This window comes from Myxine glutinosa, chromosome 2 (assembly GCF_964187855.1).
Source record: "Myxine glutinosa chromosome 2, kmMyxGlut1.1, whole genome shotgun sequence".
NCBI classification, from domain to species: domain Eukaryota; kingdom Metazoa; phylum Chordata; class Myxini; order Myxiniformes; family Myxinidae; genus Myxine; species Myxine glutinosa.
The window spans coordinates 225,514,486-225,542,194 of NC_136262.1; the positions used below are offsets into that span (position 1 = coordinate 225,514,486).

The following is a 27,709-nucleotide window of genomic DNA, read 5'->3' on the forward strand; positions in this document are numbered from 1 at the left end:
TCTCTCTACCCCCCACTCCCTCTCTCTCCCCCCCTCCCTCTTTCTCCCCCCCCTCCCTCTTTCTCCCCCCCCTCCCTCTTTCCCCCCCCCTCCCTCTTTCTCCCCCCTCCCTCTTTCTCCCCCCCCTCCCTCTTCTCCCCCCCCTCCCTCTTTCTCCCCCCCCTCCCCTCTTTCTCCCCCCCCCTCCCTCTTTCTCCCTCCTCCCCTCCCTCTTTCTCCCCCCCCCCTCCCTCTTTCTCCCCCCCCCCTCCCTCTTCTCCCCCCCCCCTCCCTCTTTCTCCCCCCCCTCCCTCTTTCTCCCCCCCCCTCCCTCTTTCTCCCCCCCCTCCCTCTCTCTCAAGTCTGAGTTGACGTGTGTGGAACCTACACCCTCGGCCCAACACTGAATGATACTGATAGTTAAGACGTTGGATTTTCTGAAGCGCTCGCTTCGTATATAATTGCGACTCCCATATTGATATGATCAAAAGCAAAAGCATGAAGAAACTACAGTGTTTGAAGAAACTGATATCATCGAAGAAACTGCAAATGTGTTCTTCTTCTTCTTCTTCAAATACCCACCTTGTCTGGTCGGTCTGGGAGTCCTTTTGACCCAAGGCCTTCATGAAACGGTTGCCGGTTCAGGGTGCCGGTGATAACTCGCCGACTCATCGTGAAAGACGCACCGTGCGATCTTTGACGTCAACCAGCTCGTGCTAGAAGATGGGACACCTGATTTTACACCCATACGACGGACGGCTCACCTTGTGATAAAACGCCGCACCTGCAAAGCATCAATCCCACATTTTCATTCATCGTCAGATCAGGAATCGAACACGTCACAAAGACCCAAGATCACGTTTGAGCCAAACCACCGCATGTTCGGAGTGAGCTGGGTGACAAATGTAATGTGATGAGTCAAAACTGATTACGTCATAATGATCCACCTTGATTGTTTAATGATTCCACATCTAATATTTAACCCTCAAAGCTATATTTACGTTCCGTGGCATTTGGGATGGGATAGTCAGGCCATTCATTGCGATAACTAATGTTGATAAAGTTGAAATTGCAAGTGTGACCATTGTATAGCAGTCCATATTTGATTCACCTATGGTCTTTCCTATCCCGGTAAACGGTGATTCTTTGTTTCAGGACAGAGCTTGACGTGGAGCAAAGTGCAATGGGACGAGCGAGTGTGGTGGCCTTTGGTAGTAGATCTGGGCTATTTGGCTCTATTTGTACTACAGCACAGCATAATGGCTTGCCAGTCCGTGAAACACCTGTTGAACGGTATGCTGGGGGTGTGCCAGCGAGCTGTTTACGTCATATGTTCTGCTACAACCTTGCAGGTAGTGTGATGCATGGCCCACTGATATGCCATGTGATGTTGTGTACCTCAGCACAACTTCCTTCACATTCACCTTTGATAACAGTCATTCACACCACATACCTTTGGCACTAAATGTCGCAAAAAAAAACAACTTTTTGCAGGGCAAAATCAGCTTCAACCTGTCATCGTGAGGTTCGTCAAAAACTGAACAAGACAATTTACAATGCCAAAGTGGGATTGATAATATTGATTGTTGGTCAAATTGATTGATTGTTGGTCAATATTGGTTCGTCAAAAACTGAACAAGACAATTTACAATGCCAAAGTGGGATTGATAATATTGATTGTTAATGGCCACAAATAGTGTTACTTATAAATTAGAATGGCACCCTTTGTGAAATGTATACAGTGCCTTCAGAAAGTATTCACATCCCTTGACCTTTTCACATTTTGTTGTGTTCGAGCCTGCATTAAAAATGGATTTGAGATTTTGTTAACACTGATCGACACATACCTCATAATGTCAAAGTGGAATTCTTTTTGAGAAATGTTTACAAAATAGTTAAAAATGAAATAGAACTGTCTGTCTAATTTACATAAGTATTCAACCCCCTGAGTCAATACTTTGCAGAAGCACCTTTGGCAGTGATTACAGCTTTGAGTCTTCATGGGTATGACTTTGCACATCTGTATTTGGGGAATTTCTTCCATTCTTCCTTGCAGATTTTCCTCACGCTCTTGTCAAATTGGATGGGGAGCGTCGGTGAACAGCAATCTTCAAGTCTTTCCACAGATTCTCAAGTCTGGGCTTTGGTCTCGCCACTCAAGCACTTTCACAATCTTGTTCTGAAGCCATTCCAATGTTGCTCTGGTTGTATGCTTGGGGTCATTGTCCTGTTGGAACGTGAATCTTCACCGCAGTCTAAGGACATTTGTACTCTGAAGCATGTTCTCCACAAGGATTTGCCTGGATTTGCCTGGATTTGCTCCATTCATTTTTCCCTGTATCCTTACAAGTCTCCCAGTCCCTGCTGCTGAAAAGCATCCCCATAGCATGATGCTGCCAACACCATGGTTCATGGTAGAGATGGTGTTAGATGGGTGATGAGTTTTGCTCAGTTTCCACCAGATGTAGTGCTTTGCATTCAGGCCAGAGATTTCAAGAGGTTTCGACCTACCCCGGAAACAGTGGTCTGTGCTCCAAAGGATCCGCACTCACCATGCAAAGAAGAAATGGAATCTCAAAGACAGCCCAGCATGTGACAGTGGTCACCCAGATCAAACTTTATCACATTGTGAATGAATGTTACTTACGGAAATCTGATGAAGGATTTAGGGCAATCCACCTAACACAATGCTGTGACTTGGCCGTCCAACTTGGACTTCGATCAGTGAGCTGTTATTTGTCATACGGAAGATTAGATGGGGCCAAATTCATCCTATAATGTTTATCGTCACCTGGATGTGCGTTGTGATAACATGTGCAATGCTGTTGTCGCTGATTGTTGGTGGTGCTTTTGTATCTACAAACAGATTCTGTTGAACCAGTGGCAGGAGTTTCCAACACTGCCAACGCTGTGGAGCATAGAGAGCAGCGCCTTTCAGCTCTTCTGCTTTCTCCTACATACTGTTTCCTGGCTCGTCCTGCTCAGTATCACGCTGCTTTTTGACTTCCCAGAACTCGTGGGGATGAAGCAGGTGTGTGTTTTGGTAATTAAGGGAGCAAGCAGATTTATTTTATGAAGTAGAATAAATGCGGGGGTTTTGCCATGTACAAAATCTTGGCTCTAGGAAGAGTGGAGGCGATTGAAGTTTAAAAGGCGAGATACTTATTAGGGCAACAAGTGGGCTCAACCACAATGGAATAAGAACCACCTTTAGAGGCCATTTTCCCCGCAGAGCAGGGCTTGGCCTTTTTTGGGGGACCATGGTCCCCTTTTTTTGAAGCAATGTTTTATGGCCGGATGCTCTTCCTGCCGCCAACCCTATTAGTCGCCTCTTGCGACACAGGGAATTACCAGTGAACTCAATTTGCCGACCTCAGAAGGATGACAGGCTGAGTCAACCCCCCTGGCATTAATTCAGCGATCGACCGGAATTCGAACCCAGGATCCTAGAATCCCAAGCCGGCACCCTAACCGCTAAGCCAACAAAAAGGCTCAACCACAATGGAATAAATGAACAGGAAAAGAGGACTGCACAAACAGTAACCTACCTGCAAGTAAAAATGTTGGTTAAGGTAAGGTTAATGGATGTAGCAATGGAGGATGATGTGAGAGGGTGATGCACCACACCACTTAAAGCCAAGAAGTGAAGAGTGGGATCGAACCACCTCCGGAAGGAAGTTCCATAGAGAGGTGAGAGTGTGCAATTAGCATGGATAGTGGAAGTTTAAGCAGGAGGGGGTAACTGGAAGAACCTCTGCGTCCTGCAGTCACTTAGGATGGTCGGACGACTGAGAACAGAGGGTGCTCTGTAGGCACCTAGGCTCTCTAGGCTGGACTGGAAGAGGCGGGCAAAAAAAAAATGTGCCGCTGACTGCCTGCGATGTGAGAGTGCCAGACCTTGTCCTTCAGCATCATTGTGGGAGATTTCAATAATGTGGAGCTTAAGATTCCACAGAATCCAGGAGAGACATGATGATGGGGGCACTGGCCCACTGCAGAGAGCATTACTTTATTGACCTCTGTATGAAGGCCTAGTAGGCTGTGAGTAGGTCTGATTTTCCAATTAATGACTTAGAATTACTTTAGCCCAGGAGAAGTCATAGTGGGTAGTGAAGTCTGAAGTTCAGGACTAGGGAAGCATCAGCATGTCCATAGTTGAGTGATTGGGACAGAATCCAAACTGATGGTCAGACATAGTTTTTTATATTCAAGGAAATTGTAAATAGTTTAATCTTTCATTGAAGTGTCATGGCAATGAGACATTTTAAATACGTTTTAAGTGAAATATTCTTGACTGTCCATAGTTGAGTTGAGCATGTCCATAGTTGAGTGATTGGGACAGAATCCAAACTGATGGTCAGACATAGTTTTTTATATTCAAGGAAATTGTAAATAGTTTCATCTTTCATTGAAGTGTCAAGGCAATGAGACATTTTAAATACGTTTTAAGTGAAATATTCTTGACTGGACGGTTTCCCAGAGACTCCAATCTATGTAAACACCAACTGTGTGCGAAAAAACTGTGGAAAGGCAAATTGGGATGGGTAAATGAGAATATAAAAGCTTATGGATAGTTATGTGGGACAATGGGCTGCTTGCATGAAAGGCTGGAGGGTTGGGGTGGGAATGTATTCTGCTGACAGGAGAAAGGGTGGGGGCGGGGGGGGTGAAGAAGCTGAGATTTGGGGAGGACAACAAGGAATGGGTCTCTGGATGAATGCATGTTCCAATGATGTTTAGGGGGGGGAGGGGGAATGGTGGGCAACCCCAGATAAAAGCTGATCTATTGGGATTCCAGTATTGTAGCGAACTTATGATCACAGCAAAGACAGATGCGATGCTGGGGCGCCAGCATGTAGAGGACAGCAGTACTACCATCCTGTCTGTAGTGAGAGAGAGAGAAATGGATTTTGATAGGCTGCTAGAAACGAGCTGCATTGCTCTTCACTACTTTGTTGAAAATAAAGAATCATGTTGCCATTCTTTAGAGAAAGGGTTGCAGCATAAACAGGTTTTGTTAAGGACGCAGCAGGTAATTTTAAATTTCATGTTCTTACAGATGTATTACCAATGGTTGGGTCTGGGAGAACCGATGACGTTGAAGTCTGAGCAAGCAAGGCGCCTTTACAGCCACGTGCGGCATCCCGTGTGCTTGGAGTTCATGCTCTTGCTCTGGCTGGTGCCCCACATGCCAATAGACCGTGCGCTGCTTGCGACCACATTCACGATGTACGTGAAGAATCGCCACGCGCTCGATGTGCGCGATTACACATACCTGCGTTCGCAGCTCGCCCGGAAGTTGGATGTGTTTGCTCACGAGGAAGCAAGCCGTGGTATGTCTGGCTCAAGTGGAGGTGTCACCACCAGTGAGTAATGGTGTTTGACTCAACCTAAAGTAACGGTGGGCACCTCAAGGTTTCCTGAACTGGTTACAGTGGGCACCTGCATGGCGTGTTATTGTGTTTCGGAGGTTTCAATGGGCTGCACTGCTCAACAGCACCATGTGACTACAATAATCTGTCTCCTGGTAACTTACTTGATGACAAGTTTGATTGATTAATACTGTTTTATCAAGATTTGCGTTTCTTCATTTGTGAAGCTTTTGTGCTTTTGGTTTTTGCATATTTGTTTACCTTTACTTTACATATACTGTATTTATATTTTTTGATATTCTGGACAATACCATCATTTCTTTATTTTTTCCCTCTTTTACTTGAGTTTTTGAGTGCAAAAAGGATCATTTGGAAGCTTCTGTATATGTTGCTGTTGCTTTTTTGAAAAAGTGAATGCTTGCATGAATGTTACTCCAACTTAGAGAGATGTATGACATCCCTGAAACTCGATTTTGAGTTATTTTTTTAATTTGCAGCCATTGACAGAAAGCTTCATTTAAAAGGGACAGGTGAATTTGACTTGAATACTTTTGTAGAAGTGTGCACATAAAATTCCGCTTTACATTTGTACGTAGTGGCGAGTTGTTAAATCGTTGAAGATAAAATTGACGTGAACACCTTACAGACATTAGCCATTATTTGTGAATTCTTGTTATAAAAATCAGCTTTTTTTATTTGAGAACACCTGAAGTTGGAAGGAAGATTTAATTTTCAGCACAGAAATGACCTGTTCGACCGATTGTTGCTGCTGTGGAAAGTTTACGTATTGCAATCCTAAACTGGAAATCATTGTCTTCTGCATGGAAGAAGTTTTATCCTCAATATTGAGTGGCAGCAATGGTTGACTAAACAGCTCCTGCTATGGTAAGTGTTACACAGTATTCGCAATCGCGATGCCTTCCCTGTGTTTTCCCTTGAGAAGGCCCCAGCACGTATATGCCTCAGCCTTTTGGCCTTCAGCCCTTGACAAATTTCTCCCCCACCTCTAAACCTCCGTATCTGTTGTGCGGAAGCTCCGCAGCCTCAACTTTGGCGACCTCGTGCGATCACTGGTGGTGCGAACAATCGTATTTTTAGTCAAGAAGATATTTGGTGATGGAAACTGCTTATTTTTAAGTCTTGGAGAGTGATGAGAACACTCGCGTCAAACCTGGATGGAAAGCTGGTAATTACATTTGCAAATTTTTGCTGCAACACTCTCAGTGTTCATGCTTCTCCACCTCTGATCCTCCCCGTCTTGCGTGGCTGTTCCTTGAGACAACTAGCTCTTTGTGACGGGCCTCAAGCACAATAGAGATCTCAACAGTGGCAACAGAATTCTCAATTAAACTTTTCATGGCAAAGCCAGAGGTTTTCATGAGTTATGAATATTGTGGTGTGGTGCAGTTTTGCGATAAAAGGTGGCATCAATATTTACTAATTCTTTCCGCTCGTAGAATGGTATTCGCAGATAGTATAACAAACAATAGGACCGCACGGGACCTGGAGCTCACCTGGATCAGGAGCAACAGTCACTCAATCCCTTCGCCCCCCCCCTCCCCCTCCCCTTCCACAGACCCTCTTAGACCATGATATTTTTTATGCCGTGAATAAACTTTGGTACGTCACAGGCGCTGAAGGTTGTGGTCAAGTTTCATTGAAATTGTGTGTAGTTTCGGAGAGGAGACGAAATACCTATTGTGGGGGTGTGAAACCCCACACAGACCCCTTAGGGCTTAGACCATGATGTTTTTTTATGCCATGAACAAACATTGGTACATCACAGTGATGAAAGTTGTGGTCAAGTTTCATCAAAATCGTGTGTGGTTTCAGAGAAGAGAGCAAATGTTATAGGCCTCAGTCAGTGTTTGGTTAGTAATGTTTAGTGATTACTCCATGCTCCGTGCTGCATTTCCATCTCACTCTCCGACAACATGAGCCAACTTCTATCCACTCATCTCAACTCTTTTCCTCATATGTGGTGATTTAAATTGTCATCATGCCAGTTGACTTGGTGTGGGTACCTCTCTCTTCTGTCATGGCACCTCAGAAAAGGACTTCTGCAACTCATTGGGACTGACGCAATCTGTCAACGTCCTAACCCGGATCTCATCATCTCATCTGGATTTGGTTATGACTAACATCCCTGCAAATGTCTGTTGTTCTTCTTCTCCAATCGGTTCATCTGATCATATGCTTGTTAAAGTGGACATCTCCCTGGCTGCTCTCAGAGAGCCTCCTCAGTGCTGAGTCTGGCATTTCACTCAGGCTGACTGGCACCAGTCTTCAAGTAGCCATCAATCATCTGGACTGGTCTCCCATCTCTACTGCCTCTGACATCAACTCTTCCTGGGAATTCTTCCAAAGTAAATTGCTCTCTCTCTCATGGACAGATTTATCCCTTCTCGTCAGTTGCCATACCCTTCCTTCCGCCCATTGTACTTGCCTTCCCCACAATCTTGGGATGGAACAACTTGCCTTCACCTCAAGGAAGGCAAATACAACTGAATGCAATCTTAGTTCCTTCCACAAAGCTTGGAACAAGTGTGTGTCTACCCTCAGGAGAGCCAGGAAACACTATCTCTCTACTCAATACTGAGCTCTCAAACCTGTCTCCCTCTTCCAAATCCTGGTAGCGTCTGGTCAAATCCGTTTCTGGTGTTTGTTCGCATTCCATCCCCTCCCTTACCTCAAATGGCTACACAGCTGACACTGCATGTGAAAAAGCCGAATGCCTAAACTCGGTGTTTGCCTCAAAATCTTGTGTCCCAAATCCATCCATGCTCTCTATACCCATCTGCACCTGGACTCTGTGTCCTCTCCTGTCAAGGTGGAGAAGTTTCTGTCAAACCTCGACTCTGATTCTGCAACTGGACCAGACGGCATCAGCTCACGGGTCCTAAAATCCTGCTCTGCCGCTCTATCTCACCCTCTCTTTTGCTCAAGGTCATCTGCCAGCATCTTGGAAATCTGCCAACATCACCGCTTTACACAAAAAGGTGCAAAAACAGATCCTTGCAACGACAGACCAATCGCCTTCTCCCAATTATCAGCAAAGTCATGGAATCCATCATTGCTTCTGATATTAAATCCTTCCTCTTCTCTAATGGTTTGATCTGGTGAGAAGAACAAGCCGATTCGATTTTGGTTCAGGTCCAGATCCGGATCCAGCCTGTCAGTGGGATACAAAATGTAAACGGTTCAGCTTTGCGGAGGTATATGCTCGAGAGTGCCATTCTCGTTTATCATATACGCATTAACTGCAGCATATGAGGAATAACTAACATGGCGGCTGCCCTAAGGTGCCAGAATAAGAAAAATCGTGGAGATATGTTTAAACATGGCCTGGTTCTGCACTTGCTGGTGCAGGCGAGATGTGAGCCCATCCGAGTACGAACTGGGCTCAACTGTGATAACCTAGCTTCTCGCACCTGACGCCATAGGGTGCGCGTTCCAGCCGCAAGGTGTAGACAATCCATGAAAGGGGTTGAATTGGAAGAAATAAAACCACTCAACCATAATGGTTTACCGGACTTTATATCGGTTACAGCTTTAAAAATCAAGAACAATGTCATTTTAACCAATCGTGTTGATGCATCCTTTTCCCAGATCAGCTTTTGGGTAACGCGGTCACATTTCTGGATGCTCTGTATCTACTCACGATATGTTGTGCGACCTCCCTCACAACCTGCGTGTTTTCTTTACAGTGGTGCAGGCCGTTGTGCTGAAAATAGCAATCGTGCACTGCCTCGACCTTGTCTTGTTGAATGTGAGTACCACTGTAAACATTTGGATAGAACGCCATCTTCGGCCAGAAGTTCAAAACCACCATGATGGGTCTTCCTGCAAATCAAAATTGATCATTAACCAATCATTGGTTCACATTACCCATTACAGGTTTTCACCTTTTTATTTACCGAAATCCAGATAGACAGATCACCTCCACTCATTTTCCATCTTTCTCTCATCAGTGCAACCATCTTCCCATTTCTGCACAACCTGCTCCTCCATACAGCCATTTAACATGCCACTTTAAGCCAAATCCTACATCAAATTGTTACCTTTTTGATGCTTCTTAGCTCAGTATTTGTATGTATGTGATAGAAATTCAGTAATGTTGCAGGTGCGAGCTACACAATGAACCCTTAGCGACACTTGATAAAATAAAGGCGATATAATGTCATACCATTGTATCACGTGATTACATGACATCAGCGGCCTGAGTGACAAATAACCTGATCCCACTGAAAGGCAGACAACGTCTGTATCCCTCTGCTGATATGGGATTGGTTAGGAGTTGGACTGAAAAATGGAACGTGTCTTTCCATTCTGGCAAATGTCACGATCTCACTCCGTCACTGTAGAAGGATCATCAAACAAACTTATCCCATTTTTCATGGTCAACAACTGGAAAATCACCAATTGACCATGAAAATCTCACCATCTGCAACGCCAGATCCACAACGCCAGATCTCACCATCAGCATCAATACTTTCCTGGCCTGACCATGTAGCAAATCTGGACCCCAAAGTTAGCCGTTGAATAGGCATCATCTGTCATTAAAAGTTATTGCTAGATTAAAAATCAGAACTATTCACGGTCTACAAGACCTTTGTCCATAGCTCACTGGAGTACTACTCTCCCCGTCGGGCTGGTGCACCAGCATTACATCTGTTTACATGCATTTTAAGGCCATTTTCCCTGCTAGAGCGGGGGTTAGCCTTGCGGTCCCCATGACAATCTTCTCCATTTTGCCCTATTTTCTGCATCTCTCCTTGTTAACCCCCTTGCCCGCATTTCTTCTTCCACCATCTTTAGCCAAGTCTTTCTCGGTCTTCCCCGTCCTCCACTTCCTTCTACATTCATTTCCATCACTCTTCTCAACCAGTCACTTTCATCCTTCCTCAACACATGACCAAACCATCTCAACCTGTTCCTCTTCACAGCATCAATCACAGGCAATATTCCCATCATCTTTCGCAATTCATCATTTGTCTTCCTCTCTCTCAACGATACTCCGCACATCCATCGAACCATTCGCATTTCCACCCTTTCCAGCCTTCGTTGCTGCTCTACGTTCATTACCCATGTCTCGCTCCCATAAATCATAACACTTCTCACACATGCAGCATACACCTTTCCCTTCAGCTTCAGCGACACTCTCCTCCTCATCAGCATGCCACTCAGTTCCCGAAACTTCTTCCATGCACATCTCACTCGAGCAACCGTTGCCGAGTCTGATCCACCTTCTCCATTCAGCATGTCTCCGAGGTAGCAAAATGTTTTCACACCTTCCAGCTTCACGCCGTCTCCAAGATTCAACTCAACATTTCCTCCATCTGCAGCTCCCTCTGTGCACACCTTACATTTGAATGTAGCTGCCACACTGGTAAATGACCCTCTCAGACCACTACATTTTTGATGAACCCACTCAGCGCACATTGTACATTGAATGGAGTTCACTCCGACACCCTTCCTGCACACAGCACACGGCCACTTCCCAGTTCTTTCCACCTCACCACATGCTTTACCACTTGCCATCACCTTCGTCTTTCCGATATTCACCTTCAGACCTTTTGTCTCCATACATTCCTTCCACTTGTTCATCTTTTCCTTCAGTCCATCCATACTTTCCGCAATCAACACCAGATCATCTGCATACAACAACTCCCACGGTAAACCCTCCTTTACGTTCTGAGCCAGCACCTCCATCACAGCTACAAATAGTAGTGGACTTAGTACCGACCCCTGATGCACTCCCACCTTCACCTCAAACTCACCACTGTTCCCGTCCTTCGTCCTTACAGCTGTGCGCGCTCTTTTGTACATTGCCATCACTACTCTGATCAACCATTCCTCCACTCATAACTTCCTCAATGCCCATGTCAATACTTTGCGTGGAACCCTATCGAATGCTTTCTCCAGATCAACAAACCCAAAAAACAACTTCTTCCTCTTCTCCATGTACTTCTCCTGCAACTGCCTCACAATGAAAAGCGCATCTGTCGTTCCTCTTCCTGGCATAAATCCAAACTGCATTTCGTCGATCTTCACTTTCTTCCTTATCCTCCTCTCTAACACCCTTTCCAATACCTTCATTCCATGCTCCAATAACTTTATCGCTCGGTACCAGCCACACTCCAGAGGGTCACCTTTCCCCTTGTATAGAGGGACGAGGGTACTCAGTTCCCAATCCACTGGAATGCGGCCTTCTTTCACCACCATATTACAGATCTCTGTCATTCTCTTCACACCCCAACTTCCTGCTGCCTTCAACATATCTCCCACAACTCCCGTCGGCCCTCCCGCTTTTCCACTCTTCATTGCTTTTATCGCTTCCTCAACTTCCTTCTCAGTTATCTTCTCTGCTGGTCCTAAAACTGGGTTACTCTCTATGTTGCCATCCCATTCATTCTCTGTATTCAACAGCATTTCCATAAATCTTTTCCATCTTCCTTTAATTCCATCTGGGTCGACAACGATTTATCCCACTTCATCCTTCAAGCAACTCACCCCCATCACATCACACCTCTCTTTCGCTATCTGCTTTGCAATCCTGAATACTGCTTTCTGACCCTCTTCCGAATCCAAGCGTTCTCCGAACATTTTCCTACATGCCTCCTGCGCCTTTGCTACCTCTTTCTTTGCAGCCTTATAGCTTTCATGCTCTGCTGTTTCTGCTCCCGTACCCTTCGCCTTCTGCCACTCCTTGAACTTCTTCCTCTTCTCGTCAATCCTCTTTCCAACTTCATCATCCCACCACCATGTTTCCGAGTGCCTCAGTGGTCCTTTTGTCCATCCACATACCTCACCAACGGCTCCCAACAGACTAGCTTTCATTGCCATCCAACCACTTTCAAGCTCAACCACATCTTCCTCTACCCTACTCAGCCTCTCTTTTAATGCCTCCCTTACTGTCACCTCTTTCAACCTCCACACCTTCATTCTTGGTTGGTACTTCACCCGCCGCGCTCTCCTCGCACCTTTCACCCTTATGTCGCAGACAACCAAGTGGTGCTGTGAAACAGCCTCCTCCCCCGGGATTACCTTTGTGTCCCGGAGGTGCCCCCTATCTCGCCTACGCACCATCAGGTAATCAACGGTTGTCGTCGACCCACCTGCCGTGTATGTAACAAGCTTATTATCCTCTTTCTGGAACTGAGTATTACAAATCAGCTCCATCAGCAAACTCCAAAATCCTTTCACCTTCTCCATTTCTCACACCATATCCGTAACCCCCATGAACTCCCTCAAAACCATCCATACTCCTTCCCACATGTCCATTCAGGTCTCCTCCCACCACAACAACTTCCTCATCTTTCACGTTTTCCATCAGCTTCTCCATCGCACACCAGAACCTGTCCTTCTCTTCATTGCTTCGACCAACCTGCGGAGCATATCCCGAGATGACGTTCACCAAGAGCTTTCCAATCATCATATTCACCATCATCAACCTATCACTCACTCTAGTCACACTCACCACACTGTCTACAAACTCCTCAGAAAACAGGACACCAACACCATTCACGCCCTCCGGGCACCCTTACCACACAAACTTGTATTTCTGTCCCTGCCTACCCTTCACCATTCTCACACCACTTCCCTTCCATCTCGTCTCTTGCACACAACATATGTCCACTCTTCTTCTGACCAATACTTCCACCACTTCTCCTGATCTCCCTGTCATTGTCCCTACATTCCATGTCCCAAACCTCAGAAACCGATCTCCACTTCGGGCTGCACTCTGCCCATATGTACTTGTAATTGTCATGGTTCTCTTTTTGAGGCAATGTTTTTATGGCCGGATGCCCTTCCTGACGCCAACCCTCTTAGCTCCTGCATTATTTGGAATCTTCTGCAATGAAGTCAAAGCAGAGGGCCTGTTACTCCAACATCACAGATTGGTTGGTGACCTCTGATTTCTACCACCTCTCCGACCTAGCTCTCTTAGCCCTCTGACCTTCCTCAGCTTCGCCAGGACATGAGCGTTCTTGCAAACTGCCCTCTTGGTTAAATCCTCAAAATCCAGGCTTATGGCACATCTCAACTCTTTTTTTTCCAGTTAGTTGTTATTGTTATGTAGCCCTGGAGTGTTCTCTTGAACACGCCGCAGCACAAAGACACCCAATTGATCTCTCAGGAGCGACCCAGAGATCCCCCACATCTCGGATCGTGTACCCCCGCCTTTACAAAGTCGGGGTCATGACAGAGTTAGAGCGAGAGAGAAAGACTAGAGGGAAAGGGCCAGTCCATGGGGACCAATCGGCACTCTCTCCAGTTTGTAGAACTGCCTTCTGAAGACTGCTCAATCACAGTCCTGCCTCCAGAGCTTCAAAAGCATGCGTGCACCACCATCTCACATCATCCCCCATCCCTACCCACAATTATTTATCTCCAGATCAACCCAATAAAACCCATCACACTTACTTGCAGGTTACTATCTTTCCTATTCTTCTCGATCTCCTCTTTCTTGGTTGATCTCTCCCTTGCTTGTGTCCAACTGTGGCCCCGTTTCCTCACCGTCAGTTCATTGCCTTTTTGTCCTACATCCCCTCACTCTTCCCTGAGCCTAGATTTTGTATTAAAAGTAACCTCATGGTCATGGCACTTCCTCTCTGGTCGGTCAACGTGTCACCCTGAATGGATTTCTCTCATCTCCCCTTCCTGTTCAGGCTGGAGTTCCCCAAGGCAGTGTTCTGGGCCCTGTGCTTTTTATGGTCTTCATCAATGATCTCTCTGACTTTCTTGAAAATCCTTTCAATCTCTTTGCTGATGACTCCACCCTTTGCCGCTCCATTCCTCATCCCTCAGATCGGCAGTCTGCAGCCTCCTCACTCTCTGCAGACCTGGACAAAATCACAGACTGGGCAAACAAGTGGAACATGTCTTTCAATCCTGACAAATCTCACACTCTTACTATGTCTCTCCGAAAAGACCGACTGGACAACCCTCCCATCCACTTTCTCAACAATCCTCTCCAAGAAGTTCTGTCGCTCAAGCTTTTGGGTCTCAGGATCTGCCATGATCTTTCCTGGGAAAACTACATTTCCAAGCTGGCCTCCAAAGCCAGTCGCCGACTGGGCATCCTCCGTCGTGCGAAGTCCTTCTTTGGCACACCTGAGCTCCTCACCACATACAAGGCTTTCATCTGCAGCTCAATGGAATACTGTTCCCCCTTCTGGGCCGGTGCTCCTGCCTCACACCTAGCTCAGCTTCACGCTGTTGAAACCAAAGCTTTCAGAATCATTGGAATCTCTTATTTTCCCCCATCCAAAACCTTGATATTTTCTACCCCTGTTAATTCACCCCAGATCCAGTTTTTTGAAACACCAACTTCTTTCCTGGAAGTCCTAGCAGTGTCCATGTGTCAATTTCCCCCCCCCCCCTCCCCTTCCCATGCCCCATCCCCCCAAGCCCTCTCCCTCCCACAGATCTCCCAATATCCCTGTTCTCTACTGTTGTACTTGTGCTTCCCTCTCTTTCTCCCATCTTGATCTTGTCTCCCGCTCCCTTTATTATATGTGTTATGTGTCCGTTCTTTTTTGGGGGGGGGATTAATGTTAGCTCTTACACAAACCTCGATCTCGTATCCCAAAAAAAAAAAGGCAACATTTCCGGAGGGATCACAAGATGAAAACACTATTTGGATTAAAATAGGAAAACAGCTGCAGCCTCATGCACGGCACTTGAACAACTCACCCAAGCACTTCTGAAGAGCTTCCCGAGTGTCCGTGCCCACCCGTGTGGAATTGACACAGAAGAGAATGCCAGGAATGACGCCGTGGTGCTGAGGAAGTGTTTCCACCTTTGTAGGCTCTATGATGATGTCACAAGACAGTTCTTTTTTCAGCTTGTCCAAAAAATTGATATGTGCTTTGAAGGTGATTCCATAAACGTCATACAACAAAGTCACCCTCGCTAAAAAGAAAAAAACAAAAGTTGAAAAACGATCGTTAGTGCGACTCATTAATCAGAAGGCAAGCAGCTCAGAGAGAATGAATGTGCAAAGCACAACCCGAGGGAATATATTACGGTGACAATTTTTATATTTGTTTCACATCTTCAACCACTTTTTCATGACACATTTATCAGTTTTTGCCAAAAAAGATTTTTTTGGGAAAACAGGAATATCGTCTTTCAACCTTTTTATTTTTTATTTTTACAGAAAATTCGCAAACTTAAAAAAAAATTATATAAATCTATGATGACAATTTATATATAATGGAGGGAAATTATGTATGTACACTGTGCAGTGGCATGTTAAAGTATTCACCCTCCACCCTGGGATCTACAACCATCCACTAACTGATGCCAGCAGACGGGACACCCAGTTTAATGTCTATACGAGGGACGGCACACACATTTGTGCCTCACCCTGAAATCAAAACACCAGGAAGACAATTTATATTTGGGGCAAGATCTGAACCCAGGCCAAACAGCCAATAGGAGTGTCATCAATGGCACCCTGAACAAAATGCTAAATTCCTAACACATTCAGTCGGCAGGCCTCACCAGCCGGATTGTGAAAGATTTAGGCAAAAATAAAACTTTCCTCAGCCTACCCCACATTGGTCACTCAAATAGTAGTCGTACTTTAAAAGAGTGTGCACATGAGTTTTACAAAACAATGCAGAAACAGATCATTATGCTGTGGTAAACTGGCTTCCTCTTCCATCTCAATCATAAACAACATTGGATCGAGTGCTTTTACTTACTGGGGTACAAGCCGAGATGTTCCAAAGTTGATATCACAAATACTGGAAGAAGACCTGCAAAATATTAGACATGGCATTGATATGAACTGGTTAATTCATTATACCATTGGGTTTGCAATGACCTGGTAGATATAAAGTGGGGTTGGACATGCAAAACATGAAAAGAACCATATTGTTGCAGCCATGAGGGTCATCCTCGGTTCCTGGTGCGAGTCCCGACAGGCCGCCTCAGCAATGGAATGGCCAACTGACTCGATGGCCCCGAGTGGCATCACCTGTCCATTGCCATGATACCGTGCTGGTGAGACCTCCGAGTCAGCCGATGCGTTGCGCTAATTGGTCGTCACGAGCCTGATCTCTAAATAATGGCCGAGCATAGCCGGTTAAGTACACGGCACAGTCTAGTGAAGAGCGCTGGTCGGCCGTAACCAATTAGTCCTTTAACGGACTGCTGAATTGTAACTGCGACCACTACTGCCTAAATTCACCCCGAGACCAGGTATATTTAACAACAAATTATGGTACACAGGTGATGGGAATATAATAAGCAATACAATAATGACACAATAAAACCCCTTAACCACTACTGTTTATCACACCCACAAAACAACGAATGATTGGAAGATTCCTTAAATAGCCTATGCCTTATCAGGCCTAATCATTCCACACGAGCTAGACAACAGAGGGAATGACAAGATAGGAATACGCGGTGATGCCCGACAAGACACTGCAGGATTTGGAGGACAAGAGCAGGCACAGACCACGGCCTTGCTGCAGTTCGAGTCCGATGAGCATGGCTGGCAGAGCGGGGCATGGCCGAACGCTGCAATGGAGTGACGTTGTTCAGAGGAAACCTCTCACGGCACTCCGGAGCAGGTTCTCTCGGCGAGGTCTCAGGCTCGTCTCTTCTCCCCCCCTCCGTAGCATGCCTACTTTTAGAAAGTTTTCCCCCGTGATGGACTTACTTAGCTCTTCCCCATTCGGCCACCATTGGTCCGTGGGTGGGGAAAACCCTTTCCGTCCTCATCGGACAGCGCTGCTGTTGGTTGGCATAGCCATCCTCGGTTTCACAGCCAAACTTGTGATTAAAGGCCTACTGTGACGCTTTAAAGGAACATAAAAGACAGATTATGGAGGTTTCAAAGTTTAAATAAAGATTCAAAGGGATGGCTGCTTTTCGACACATTAGGAATGTCGTCTGTCTAGTCTGTCTAGTCGTCTGTCTAGACATAAGGCGACGCGTCTAATCTCACAATTAAATTACTTCACTCTTATTCTAAGAGATTTAATATGGGATATAACTAAACTATGCAAAGCAATGTTAATCCCGAGAAGTCATTTACACAACACTTGTAAAATATTAGACATGATATGAACAGCAAGAGTGTCGGAGTAAACTCCATTCAATGTACAATGTGCGCTGAGTGGGTTCATCAAAAATGTAGTGGTCTGAGAGGGTCATTAACCAATAACCAGTGTGGCAGCTACATTCAAATGTAAGGTGCGCACAGAGGGAGCTGCAGATGGAGGAAATGTTGAGTTGGATCTTGGAGACGGCGTGAAGCTGGAAGGTGTGAAAACATTTTGCTACCTAGGAGACATGTTGAATGGAGAAGGTGGATCAGACTCGGCAACAGTTGCTAGAGTGAGATGTGCATGGAAGAAGTTTCGGGAACTGAGTGGCGTGCTGATGAGGAGGGGAGTGCCATTGAAGCTGAAGGAAAAGGTGTATGCTGCATGTGTGAGAAGTGTTATGATTTATGGGAGCGAGACATGGGTAATGAACGTAGAGCAGCAACGAAGGCTGGAAAGGGTGGAAATGCGAATGGTTCGGTGGATGTGTGGAGTATCGTTGAGAGAGAGGAGGACAAATGATGAATTGCGAAAGATGATGGGAATATTGCCTGTGATTGATGGTGTGAAGAGGAACAGGTTGAGATGGTTTGGTTATGTGTTGAGGAAGGATGAAAGTGACTGGTTGAGAAGAGTGATGGAAATGAATGTAGACGGAAGTAGAGGACGGGGAAGACCGAGAAAGACTTGGCTAAAGGTGGTGGAAGAAGAAATGCAGGTAAGGGGGTTAACAAGGGGAGATGCAGAAAATATGGCAAAATGGAGAAGATTGTCATGGGGACCGCAAGGCTAACCCCCGCTCTCGCAGGGAAAATGGCCTTAAAATGCCTGTTGTTGTGTTGTATATGAACTAGTTCATTCATTATACTATTGGGGTTTGAAATGGCTGGGCAGATAGATATAAAGGGATGTTGGACACGCAGATCATGAAAATAACCATATGATGGAGTTTGGGATTATTAGAATGCAACGAGATGATATATATGATCGGGAAATTTATAGCAACTTTATAACATAATATAATTTGTTATTTATAACACAATTTATAACAACTCTTAAAAATATTTGAAGGAAGTTTATATTAGACTTTATATTAGAAGGAAATTTATAACAACTCTTCGACTAATCTCTCCTTTACTTTTCTATCAATGCAGCTTTTATTTAGGCCTGGCCTCGATGAGGACCACATAGTCTGTGCATGGAGCCTTCTGCATGAAAAAAAAAAGAAAAAAAAAGAAGTTCCGTCTCAAATTCATTGGAAAGTTCAGTTTTGCTCTGGAATTAGCTCAGGACCTGGAACAAGAATTAATTATCTCACCGAGGGAGTGTTTAAAAAAAATTTTTTTTTTTTTTTTTTTGCCTAAAACCCCACGACGCTCACTGGTGACCCTCTGAAAGTTTGACAAAGATCCATTCGGCCAACTGAGAAACATGGCGACACAGACACACATACAGACAAACATCTCTTATAGTTCAGAACTATATACATATAGTAGGATTTTCCATAGACAGGCACTTGGGACGCTTTGAGAGAGTTGCACCAACGGAACAGCCGCATCCTCAGTCAATGATGAGCCTCCGCAGCCTTGGGCTGCATACGAAAGAAGAAGAATACCCTCGTCTTCCGATAACTTTTGTTCTCGACGAACTCGTCGAGTACCAGTACCGCAGTACGTAATATATAAATAGCCTGTTGCTATGACTTCCAAAGAGACAATGATTGGAAGAAGTTGAATCGAGGGCGTTTCACTCAGAATGGTTAATAACGCATGGAAAGGTTGTGGAAGCAGAGACAGCGGATGGATTTAAACCAGAATTGGATAGGAACCTGGAACTAGAAGCAGTGGGGATAGAAGGGTATACAGTGTGGGCAAGATTGTGCAGGCTTGATTTGCCTGATGGTTTCTTCCCGTTTTTAAATTCCCCATGTGATTCCTTGCAGGAGACCTGTTGGAATAATTCTCTCCAAATGTTTCAGCGATGTTTGTACTTCCAGAAATAATCCACGAGGGAGGGGCGTGGGTGGGGTGGAGCATTACATGGTTAAATATCATTGTGGAGTTAAATTAAGTTTAATTGTGGGTGGAGCAGGTTAAATACAGTGCATTACTGCACTGTACAGTAAATAAACGGCCATGACAACAGCCTCTTACTTCCTGGTAATGGGCAATGCTTCCTGGTACCCTTCAAATATATTACTATTTTAAAATTCAACATATTAGTATTATTAATGCAATAACAGAGCAAGAAACGATTATAAAGGACGGAATGTATAACAAGGTTTTATCGGATAAATTTACCTCTGGTACCAACTGCTGCTACACCGCAAAAGTTGATCACCTACGAGCTACGACGCAAAACTCGACATAGCATCAAATCCAACACAAAAACCTTTACCTCCACAACACAGATAAATAATAAGCGGAAAAACTAGAGCTAATCAAGTTCAAAAGCCTCGTGATAATTTCAACAGGGTGTTTAATGATTTTTCATGATTAGGCCTATGCGACCTGAACGTGCGTGTCATGCACCAAACACACCCTGACCCTGAGTTCGCAGCGCAACACTCACCGAGATAAGGACATTGCGCAAGAAACAAGCAGATGTATCTCTTGGTCGGCTCTTTGAACCTGCAGAAAAACTGTAAGATTAATCTGGCGATTTTCACGAAGATCCTCCACAAGCGGGCACCAAGATCCATTGTGAGCACGGAGACGTGAGGCCAAAAATACCGAGATTTCAGGAAATGCGACTTTACGCGAGTTTCGCTTCCACTTTTACAAATCGCGACTTATTTTTGACTCATCCACTCCTGGAGGAAGACTTTGAACCCATTTCGGCCTACTTATTGAAGAGCATAGTAGACCGCCATAAGTAGGCCTACATAAGTTAAATACCTTTGAAGACCCAAAAAACCCAACAAAAGACCCCAAGACCATTAAGGACCACGAAGACCCTTAAGATCCCAAAGAACTGTAAGACGCTTGAGACCCATTAGACCAGCTTGGACCCTTGACCAGTTAGAGCTTTACAAGCCAATCCACACCAGCAGATAATTTGGCTAGGATCATTGTTTCTGACAATTTGATTTGGTCCAAGAAGAATAGTTGGGGATTGGGATGGACGAGTTTTTTTTAGGAATGAGAAGATGAGTTCAGGAAGATGACAAAAAATAAAGGGAGGGTGGTGCAGGTGTGGAGAGAAGAAACGAGAAACAAAGGGAAAGGAGGAACACATTTGAAGGCGGAGAGTAATCAAGTGCTTTTACCAAGTATGTTTATATAAACCTGGTGGGCTGCCAGAATAACCTCGGCCCTAAAGTCATGCCCATTCGGCTCTAAGCTGGCCATCTTGGTTCGAATCCCAGGTTCCGACCCAGGTAAAACTGTCATCCCAGGGTTTCACATGCACGGTGATTAATGAGTGTGCCATCCCTCGGATGGACGGACGTTAGACTGGACGCGTCTGCCAACATTTGTTGGTGGACGTTAAAGATCCCACGGTGTCCTTCGAAAAGAGGCGAGTCATCACCGGTACCATGGATAGATCCCAAATAACCTCCCGAACCAGCAGAGGGCATTGCATCAGCAGCACAGTCTTGCACTCAGCCAATGATAATACCCTTCCCACGTACTTAAAAAAGCAAGTGCAGATGCATTCAAGGTGCACCGCCCCCATGCCAAGTGGTCGGATATCCTCCGGCGCGGCATTGCCGGGCACCTTGTGCTGCATATTATGGAAAGAGAGATAAACTTGGCCAGCAGATCTTGAGAAAGATTTTATGTTGAAACATGACAGCCAAACCAGAGCCTTGGAGATGGTGAGGCCACACACCCACAACTAAATACAAATCTATTGTGAGTGGTGTGGCTGCTCTTTCGTAAAACAGACACATCTGCCTCCAATATTTATCCAAGTAAACTCATGAAAGATTTATTACTTGGGAAAAAAAATTTTTTTGGTGTCTGTGTTTATCCGCTCACTTATACTTGCTTACAGGTAACAATTTTAAACTGATCTTCACGAAACTTCATCAAATGGTAGAGTTGGTGGTCCGACAGAATTGATTTTTGAGGTCAAAAGGTGAAAAGGTCAACATAGACCAAAGGTCAACCTAACAAGGCGAATTGTGTTTTAGTATTCAAGAATATTGTTCAATGAAATAAAATAAAAGTTTCAAGGGGCTGGAGAAAAAAAAGAAAAATCGGGAATTTTACCACAGTAATTTTACGCCGTAGCGACATAATTTTGCACATCTTTTCTTCCACGCTAAAACATCGCCCGATCTAACACGTTTGCGTAATTCTTAATGTCCATTTGTGTCCTTTATGACATCCCTAAGAACAGTATGATTTTAAATCTTGTTTCATTAAAAAAAAAAAAACACCTTTAGAGGCCATTTTTCCCCGCAAAGCGGGGGTTGGCCTTTTTCGGGAACCGTGGTTGTTGTTGTTTTTCGGTCCCCTTTTTGAAGCAATGTTTTACGGCCGGATGCCCTTCCTGACGCCAACCCTTTTTGCCGCCTTTAACGACAAACAGGGAATTACCAGTGAACTGGTACTCAAATTAGCCGACCTCGGAAGGATGACAGGCTGAGTCAACCCCCCTGGCGTTAATTCAGCGATTGACAGACAAAAACAATTATTGCCTAACTCCTCTGCGCATGCGCGTTCGGGACGAGATTCCGTACAATTTGTCAAATTCTGTCACCAAAGTACTGCTTAACTGCAGGTTTGTGTCCCGATTCCTGTTCCCAATTGTGTTACACATGTAAAAATACAACATTAAATTTAAATGTAGTAGTTCCTCGATCATAGAGTCTGTAGACAGCCAGACAAAATGAACAGATTGCTTAACCCTGCTTTTTGCTTCGTGCACCCGTGGAATTATTGCTATTACTTTCTTTGCAATGGACCAATGAGTCCAGCACCACCACATTATGTAGCATAAGGGTTAGAGCATCTGCTACAAGTCTGGAAGGTCGGCGGTCAATTCCGATCATGGCCGAGTCATACCAAAGACTTCAAAAATGGTATGTGCAGCTTCCTCACTCGACGCTCAGCATTTAGCAGATGCATCACGGGCAAATCCCGTAGGTTAGAATCACAAATGGAGAGAGGGGGGGGAGAGGGGAAGGTTTATTCTCAATCATTTTTCTGATGTACAAAGACAAGCGACGTCATACAGTGTCACCAGTATCCAGAGGTCAAGTTCGGTGTTCCCATTTACTTTTCTGCATGCGTGCCCACGATTGCAGCTCCTGTACGAGCCATACACCAAAAAAAGAGATCATTTTAGAAAGCAAACATGCTGCAATGATAGATAGCAATATTCTATTCATCACAAGCGCAGGCAATTCCAAAAAGACTACGGGAAGAACCGTCCCCGCAAGCACGTTACGAATGCAAGTTCAAAAAATATATATCGCTAGTCTTCCATAGCATGACGGCGAAAACGTATGGAATATTTTGGAATTTGGACACTACATGAAAATGAAACATTGTGGTTGAACTGAGTTTGTGAACGCACACAAATCAAAACACGAAATTGGGATAAATCTTGCATTATATGGATTCAAAGAACATCCAAGTGCAGAGTGGGCAACTAAAAAGTACCGTTTTCCTTTGCGGATGACATATTTGGGTACAACTCGCTCATGGCTTTTGTAAGCATGCGGTTGCACAGGGCTGCATATGGATTAAGCTGAGCAGCCAACTGTCGTGCAAAAGGGCTACCCAATGCGGCGGCCCGACGAAGGTCATGCAGGGCTGCTCCATCTTGTCCGTTCAGTCTATGAATTAGACCTCGCTGGACAAAGGCCTGGCAAGCAGCAGGTCCTCGTCCTCGACTCAGTTCGATTGCTTTGTCCAGATTGGCCATCGCCTCTGTCCACACACCAAATCCAAATCACAAAATTTCAAATGACAACAAAGATTACAATTACATTAATTTACCCCAGTTAAGCATACGGAGAATGCAAGTGGTACAAAACCTACATCAATACAACATCAATACAACATTTTGAATAAAATAAATAAAAATTAAAATACAGTACTATACAGTAGGCCGACTGCACTTGTAAAGCAGTAAAGTATGTAATAAACATCAAGGCACGTCATAACATAATGACACGTCATAGTGTTTCACAAACAAGATTAAAAACATCATCTGGCTTCACCTCTCCACCTACCTGGTCCTTATTATACACTCATGCAACTTATCAGAACACAAGGGCCTGCTGAAACAAAAAGTACTAACTATCGCTCCAAACCTCTTCTCTACTGGACTCTACTTCTGCTGGTTGTTGAGATAACCGTTTTCCTCTCTCCAGAAAAACATCAATGGTTGACTGCTTGCTGCTCCTGCCTCTTCTTTATCAATTTCATGGTACCATCTAAGACTTCCCACGACACAGTCCACAGTGCAAGCAATAACCAACTCTAACCATAACTTCACAGCTTTCACCTGCATGCTCAATATAGTTGCACGGTTGCCAGGAATGGGATCGTGCTTTAAGGAATAGGGCAATATTACACGTCAAGGAAGAGCCACTCCAGTCTCGTCTTCTCACGTATTATATAGGGTTGCCGAGACAGTTTCTCCTTGGTTAGGGGGCACAATATTGGGCAGGTCGCCACTCCGACGCAAGATACTCTCGAATGGCTCATTCTTCCCAGTAAGCTGGTACTCATTTTTCCGATCACGGAAGGATAATAGGATGTATCAACTCACCGGGGGTTATTTTAATGGCACAGCAGTGGCTCAAACTCAGGAACCTATGATCTTAAGCTAGCCACCTTAACAGTCAAGTTTAAGGTGACTGGCTTAAAATTAACGACCTTTCGACGTCAAAGAAAGCAAGAAAGAGCAATCAGAGATTGCAGCCCTCGCCAGGACGTGTTTGTAATTTTTGTGGTGTTTATTAGCTGTTGTGTTTGTGCGGTTTGATGACATGATTTATGTTCAATCCAATATGGCTGCCGAACCACGTGACCGATGACTTTTTTTTCCTCCAATTTATCCCTAGATGACGCTCAAGAAATTTCATCCTGATCGATGAAGTTTTGCACTTGTCGAATTATGACGTCATAATGGAGGCACCTACGACATCATTAACATATTATTCCCCATGGGGAGTTCTTTGCAATGAGCTATGTCTCAAGTTTTTATACGCAGCGCTTTCAGAGATATAGAGGTGCAAATTTATTTCGGTTTTTCCAAAATGGTGCCCGTACAACGTCACCTATGACGTCATCAGTATCATTAAAAAATATATATATACAGGAGGTGCACCTATGGTGAACATTTTTTTTTTTTTTTTGTATACTGAATCGAGGCTCATGAAAGAGCTAACATTTATTTCACAAACAAACAAAACAAACCAGACAAACAAAATATACAAAAAGAGGGAGCGGAAGACAAGATGGGGAGAGAAGGGGAAGCACACAACCACAACATTTGAGAGCAGGGAGAAGTGTGGGAGGGAGAGGGCTTGGGGGAAGGAGGCATGGGAGGGGGAGGGGGGGGGGTGGGGGAGAGGTATAAAACACAAGGGGACCGAAATTAGCGGGGGTAGAAAAGATCAAGGTTTTGGATGGGGGAGGATAAGAGATGGTGGTGAACAGCTGTTTTAAAGACCTGGAGGGTGGAGTGGGATTGAAGAGAGTGAGGGAGTTTGTTCCAGAGGCGGGAGAAAAGAGGAATGAAGGAGTGAAGGTGAGCAGAAAGTCTTGATTTTGGCAGTTTAACCATAAGAGGGTTGCAGGCAGATCTTGTGCGACCTGTAGGAATATTTGGGGGACAGAGCCCAGAGAGGGCTGGGGGGGCAAGGCCAGAGAGGAGACGGTAGAAGACGGAAAGACCACCAACCTGCCTGCGGTGAGTGAGTGAAAGGCCCTTGGAGTTAGCTTCATCGCGGGAGATTCCAATGATTCTGAACGCTTTGGTTTCAACAGCGTGAAGACGGGCTAGGTGTGAGGCAGGAGCACCAGACCAGAGGGGAGAGCAGTATTCCATAGAGCTGCGGATGAAAGCCTTGTATGTGGTGAGGAGCTCAGGTGTGCCAAGGAAGGACTTCGCACGACGGAGGATGCCCAGTCGGCGACTGGCTTTGGAGGCCAGATTTGAAATGTGGTTTTCCCAGGAAAGATCATGGCAAATAGTGAGACCCGAAAGCTTGAGTGACAGAACTTCTTGGAGAGGATTATTCAGAAAGTGGATGGGAGGGTTTTCCAGTCGGTCTTTTCGGAGACCTGTTAATCCTGTTAATCGGACCAAGGGTTGCAGACAAAAGCATACTTATGTGTGGACAGACAAACAAACGGACCCAAATGCAATAACCCTCTCCTCTGGCGAGGGCAACAGGGAGATATGTAAAATGAGGAGGGGGGGGGGGGGAGGTTCGGTTTCCCGATGAGAGTGTAGCTGATTTCATGGTGAGGCTCAAGCATCTGGCAGGGGATTGTCGTTTTGGGCACGACGAACGATCACAAAGACTGAAGGATTGTTTTATCGCGGAGTTGCGAGATGAGAAGATGGTCGCGTCAATTTTACGGATAACGTTTGAAGAGATTACATTTGCTAAAGCGGTTGAAACTGCGGCTGTTGTGGAACAACCTAGAAAGGATGTTCTCGCCATTGTTGGGGAGGACTCGGCTGTTAATGCCATAGCTGTGGGAGGGTCACGTGCTCGCAATTCTCCTGCGGGATGGTCACGTGTTCCCAATTGTCCAACTGGGTCGGCGGATCAGGGAACTTCTTTTTCTTCCCGGGTACATGCAAGCAGTGCGTTACAGGGAAAACTACCACAGGAGCCTTGTCAGGGATGTGGTGGTTCACATTCTCGTGAGAGCTGTCCATTTCAGAATGCGGGGTGTTACCGGTGTGGTAAGACAGGCCATGTGCGGAGGGCACAGTCTGTCGGGGCTGGGCACCGTCATCGGTTGATGTGGTCGGGGCTGGCAGCGAGTTTGATCAACAGGGCATTTTTCCGATGACTTCAGCTGCTAAGCACCCCTTTGTGGTGGCTGTCAGTGTCAATGGCAGGCCAATCAACTTCACAGTGGATACCAGGGCATCAGTCAGTCTCGTGAGTAAACGGATCTGGCGTCAGTTGGGTTGTCCGGTATTAGCCTCGATACACACTACCCTTCGTATGCCCTTCGCGATCGGGTCAAAGTGGAGCTTGATCGATTGGAAAACATTGGGGTCATTGAACCGGTGGAACACTATGAGTGGGTGACGCCCGTGGTCACAGTGCTCAAGCAGAATGGAGGTATTCGCCTGTGTGGTGATTTTAAAGTGACTGTTAACCCCAACTTCTGCGTGGAGCAGTATCCACTGCCATCCATTGACGAGATATATTCAAAGTTGCCGGGGAGTTGGTACTTCACGAAGTTGGACTTTCAAAATGCGTACTTTCATCTTGAGATCGCGCCGGAGGATCGTCACCTCCTTACCGTCAATACGTGTCAGGGTATGTACCAGTATACCCGTCTTTGTTTCGGGATCACTTCAGCTCCGGTAATGTGGCAGAAGGCGATGGATCGTCTTTGTACCTACTTACCTGCACAATGCTACTTGGATGACATCCTCATTGCGGGCACCACGGCCGAACAACATCTTGAGAACATTGACAAGTGTTACGGGCCCCCCCCCCCCCCCCCCCTTACCTCTGGTCTCAGTGGACCTCCGAACCCCGAGAGGGTCCCCGGCAGAAAGATGTGTTATCCCTGGTTGAAACCCAGCAAATAACGTCCCTCAATGGAACCAGCAAATGAAACAGCCGAACCAATGATGCAACGACACCAAGTTATAAACAAACCATACTATCTATCTATAATTCCAGTAATCTCTGTCTGTACGTTTGTACGTTTGTACGTTTGTCTGTGACCGCTGTTTCTCGACAACCACGGGTCCGATATACTTTAAACTTGCCAGGTATATTGCTGGGGACCCGAGGATGTGCCTTTTCAAGGTTTGAAATTAATCGGACAAGTACTTACCGAGCTATGGCGATTTAGCCGTTCGCCGTTCGCTTTGGCGTTGCGAATGGACCAAACCATTGCATGTAAATAGAGGGGGGGGTTCTGTGGTCGTTGCGAATGGACCAAACCATTCATGTAAATAGAGGGGGGGGGGAGGTTCTGTGGTCGTTACTGCCACGTGGTTTCAGTTTTTTTTTGTTGTTGTTTGCACGCATGTTTTTTTGCACCCACGTACGGGCACGCCCTAGGATGTTTACACACACACACCCCTACACAAATTTTTTTTTTTTTTTTTGGCAAGGAA

The 27,709-nt window shown here is 45.4% G+C and overlaps 3 protein-coding genes across 5 annotated transcripts in view; 1 reads left to right on the forward strand and 2 right to left on the reverse strand.

Moving 5' to 3' along the window:
• The window catches only part of NRM (nurim), a 7,794-nt gene extending 1,800 nt beyond the window's left edge, over nt 1–5,994 (forward strand). The window contains exons 2-4 of the mRNA XM_068106137.2: nt 1,135–1,331; nt 2,846–3,010; nt 5,039–5,994. Coding sequence (XP_067962238.2) covers nt 1,135–1,331; nt 2,846–3,010; nt 5,039–5,353 — 677 coding nt within the window. The 3' untranslated portion in view covers nt 5,354–5,994. The remainder of the gene's footprint in view (nt 1–1,134; nt 1,332–2,845; nt 3,011–5,038) is intronic.
• Nucleotides 610–20,328, reverse strand: LOC137420784 (uncharacterized). 2 transcript variants are annotated; one of them, XM_078772330.1, is made up of 5 exons: nt 19,991–20,253; nt 16,067–16,120; nt 15,051–15,269; nt 9,013–9,194; nt 610–763 (listed from the first exon to the last, which is right to left on the reverse strand). In XM_078772330.1, the coding sequence occupies exons 1-5, from the start codon at nt 20,118–20,120 to the stop codon at nt 740–742; spliced, it is 609 nt and encodes a 202-aa protein (XP_078628456.1). In that variant the 5' UTR covers nt 20,121–20,253; the 3' UTR covers nt 610–739. The 2 variants fall into 2 exon arrangements, with proteins under 2 accessions (XP_078628456.1, XP_078628455.1); XM_078772329.1 differs by lacking the exon at nt 610–763 and having other exon boundaries at nt 8,872–9,194; nt 19,991–20,328.
• A 2,213-nt stretch (nt 20,329–22,541) lies between these two features.
• The window catches only part of LOC137420781 (tumor protein p73), a 141,400-nt gene continuing 136,232 nt past the window's right edge, over nt 22,542–27,709 (reverse strand). Inside the window, exons 17-18 of one of the 2 annotated variants that reach the window (XM_078772317.1) lie at nt 23,155–23,304; nt 22,542–22,679 (exon numbers count right to left, since the gene is read on the reverse strand). In XM_078772317.1, coding sequence (XP_078628443.1) covers nt 22,645–22,679; nt 23,155–23,304 — 185 coding nt within the window. In that variant the 3' untranslated portion in view covers nt 22,542–22,644. Of the gene's footprint in view, nt 22,680–23,034; nt 23,305–27,709 lie in introns of both variants that reach the window. The other variant, XM_078772315.1, reaches the window with a different exon arrangement.

Excerpts from the sequence above, each read along its gene's own strand:
- LOC137420784 (XM_078772329.1), bottom strand. The coding sequence starts at position 20,120 with ATGGATCTTGGTGCCCGCTTGTGGAGGATCTTCGTGAAAATCGCCAGA. Across the intron at positions 16,121-19,990 it reads TGCGCAATGTCCTTATCTCG|GTCTTCTTCCAGTATTTGTG; the intron begins GTGAGTGTTGCG and ends AATATTTTGCAG. Across the intron at positions 9,195-15,050 it reads AGCTCTTCAGAAGTGCTTGG|GAAGACCCATCATGGTGGTT; the intron begins GTGAGTTGTTCA and ends TTTGATTTGCAG.